The 2,849-nt window shown below is 32.7% G+C and overlaps 1 protein-coding gene across 1 annotated transcript in view; it reads right to left on the reverse strand.

The window, feature by feature from the left end:
- Positions 1-1,184: 1,184 nt before the first annotated feature.
- Positions 1,185-2,849, reverse strand: part of LOC106102625 — a 3,308-nt gene continuing 1,643 nt past the window's right edge. Inside the window, exons 2-3 of the mRNA XM_013282165.1 lie at positions 1,472-1,633; positions 1,185-1,255 (exon numbers count right to left, since the gene is read on the reverse strand). Of these exons, the coding sequence (XP_013137619.1) occupies positions 1,185-1,255; positions 1,472-1,633 (233 nt within the window). The remainder of the gene's footprint in view (positions 1,256-1,471; positions 1,634-2,849) is intronic.

Genomic DNA, 2,849 nt, shown 5'->3' on the forward strand with positions numbered 1-2,849 from the left:
AAAACAGATGCGATGGAAATAGAAAAAGTAAATGTCTTAGAAAATAAATATTAATTCTCACAGGGCATTGAACAGTTCAAGTATGCTAATATACACGTGCACGTGTCTCCGGCGTGGCACGTGTCTGTTATCTACGACAACATCGCTGATCCTACGTAACTATCTTGCGAAATAAATATAACGTGTTTTTGCATATTTTTTTCTACACGCGCCACTCCTTTCGCCCACTCATTATGACCGCATCTAACTTTTGGTAAGCAAAATTTAAAACAAAAAAAATTACAGTAATTTAGAAAAAAATAATGATCAATGAACATTTTACAAAGCCTATCATAATCTAACCGCAAATTGCCTCTAAAATGTCACAAACTGATAACAGATCGCAACGTTATCAGGTGTCTTGTTTGAGCACTTGTCGATTTTAAAATCTCTTGTCTGCCTAAAGATTATAGTATTGTCCGTAGTAAAGAAGTGTAAATACAACACAGAAATATAATAGATGTTATGCCTAAGTATTTTTTTAATATTTCGAGCTCATTTTAGATTTTTACGACTTTAATACCTATCTATACTATTATAATAAAGCGTAAACACACATTTCTTTGTTGCCTAAGATTTCAGCAATTACAGCATATTTTTGAATAATTATTTTTGTAATTAAAAGCCCTACACTTACGTCATGCTTTAGGCTATATATTTTCACGCCTTAATGGCGCACCACATAGCAAAAATTGCCATAGTAAGGTAATCGGTATTTTGACATTTGCAATTGATTATTTAACTTATGTAAAGCATAAAATAAAAAGTTATTAATTTTATGCGGATGAAGTCGCAGGGGAACAGCTAGTCAGTTATACATGAGTATTATTATAAAATCTACAGTTATACTACGAACTACGAGTATAATAAAATCTAAGCCAAACTAATAAACTTTTATTTTAATGCTGCATTGTTATGATAACTTGTTCATGGACCTGACTCGTGAATAATTCCTTATGCAAAATCCTAAACAACACGACAACATTCTACTCAGCTGTTAGTAACTAAGTGAATAATTTCAGAGCAATGTCTAAGAAATAATAATAACACCATTATCTTAAGGCAAGTACCCATAATTTTATTTGTCTATTTTTGTTAAAATTGTGTTTGAAAATAAATGAGTTTTATAATAATGGCCCACTGCGTCACACGGACACGGCTGAGAAGAGACCTTGGCACTCTTGTGCGATGCCACACTTTGTTAATGTTTGTAATTCTTTTATTAAACGGATTACATAGTTAGTGTCTCTAAGTATATATAATTGTTTTATTACCTGTTTAACAACAAATACGCGGTGTTCCACTAACAGCAAAATTGCCTTTTTCCTTTCAGAACTAAGTGGGACACCAGATTTCCTAATTGTACATTGCCAAATATCGCCTACGTTTAAGGTTTTTTTTTTAATTAATCTTAAAAGCGTTTAAAAATAACCTGCGAAAGGCATAGAGGATAACACGCCGATCTCCTTGATGGTCATCTTGAGGTCGCATGTGGCGGCGGTGGCGATGATGCCCAGACCGAAGATGTCGATGCCCATCGCTATGATGACCATAAAGCAGGCAAACAGCAGCCCATAGTTGTATCGCCCGTGACCTGGAACATGTTTCACAACGCTTTGATATTATGACAATTATAAAACTGCCAATTACTTTTGTTAAAAGATTTAAAACTAGCAGCTTATTCTGGATCCACCATGATTATGGATACAATACTATCCTACGGGATGAAAAGTTTGGTCTGTCTAGTAGACTTTTAGTCGTATATGATCACGCGATACGCACATGTCTCCACATGATCTGAATTTTAAAACGCCACTGAATTAACATCGTAAAGCAATTTATTTATAATATGAATAGTTTGCTCCGAATATCTTTTAAGGCTTAAGAACCGTCAATGATCTAAGCCAAGGCTAGACTTTATCATAAAACGAATTTGACACTACTGTGTTTGTTTTGTTAAAACATTCCAATGCAATATTTGCTAGCTACTATAACTCCAGTTAGATTTCACAAGTGACGAATAGTGTAACATAAAAAATTATTAATAATGAACAGAACATTTACTAAACTAGTTTACAATAAGTTATGATTCCAGACTACATTCTACATCTGCGCCAAATAGTAAGATGCGTAGTCAAAATCATCCATCTATCTAAACAATGCTCTGTTCGTTCGACCTATTTATGACAATGATTCGCAATAAAATACAACCTCTTTAGAAAAAAAACTATGTTAAAGTAATTCAAAATCGAGAAAAATTATCGTGTATACAAATTCTAAGTGTTTTTTAATGTATCTCAGATTGAATATCGTATTAACTAGCAAAGATTAGCTAATGTAGATATAAACAAAATATACACGAATGACAATGACGTATGGAGGCATTTGGCGGTTTTATAATTCTCATACAAACAGGCTTCCTTAAAGCATCCTTCATAGCAGATCACGTGGACGTAAAAATTTAAATTATTACCTTTTAAAAGTTGCGAGGCCACAGATTTTACGTATTTTCCTCATTATTGTTAATGTCGTGAATTTTATCTCTTAAAAAATAGTTAAGTTTCAACATAATCTTATTTTACTCCTTTAAATATAAATGCGAAAGTTTAGATGTTACAATGTATATCCAGGACACAACAGATCTAGAATGTAGTCTGGAAGAACACATAGTCTACTAATTAATTTTTATTTTCAAGCCGAAGATGTCGCGGTCAACAGTTAGTCTATAGTCTTTAGTAATATTATAAAGAGGATTTTTGTATGTATTGTAATAACTCAAAAACTGGGCCGATTTTAAAAGTTCTTTCACC

Source organism: Papilio polytes, unplaced genomic scaffold (genome assembly GCF_000836215.1).
Source record: "Papilio polytes unplaced genomic scaffold, Ppol_1.0 DF823912.1, whole genome shotgun sequence".
Taxonomy (NCBI): Eukaryota; Metazoa; Arthropoda; class Insecta; order Lepidoptera; family Papilionidae; genus Papilio; species Papilio polytes.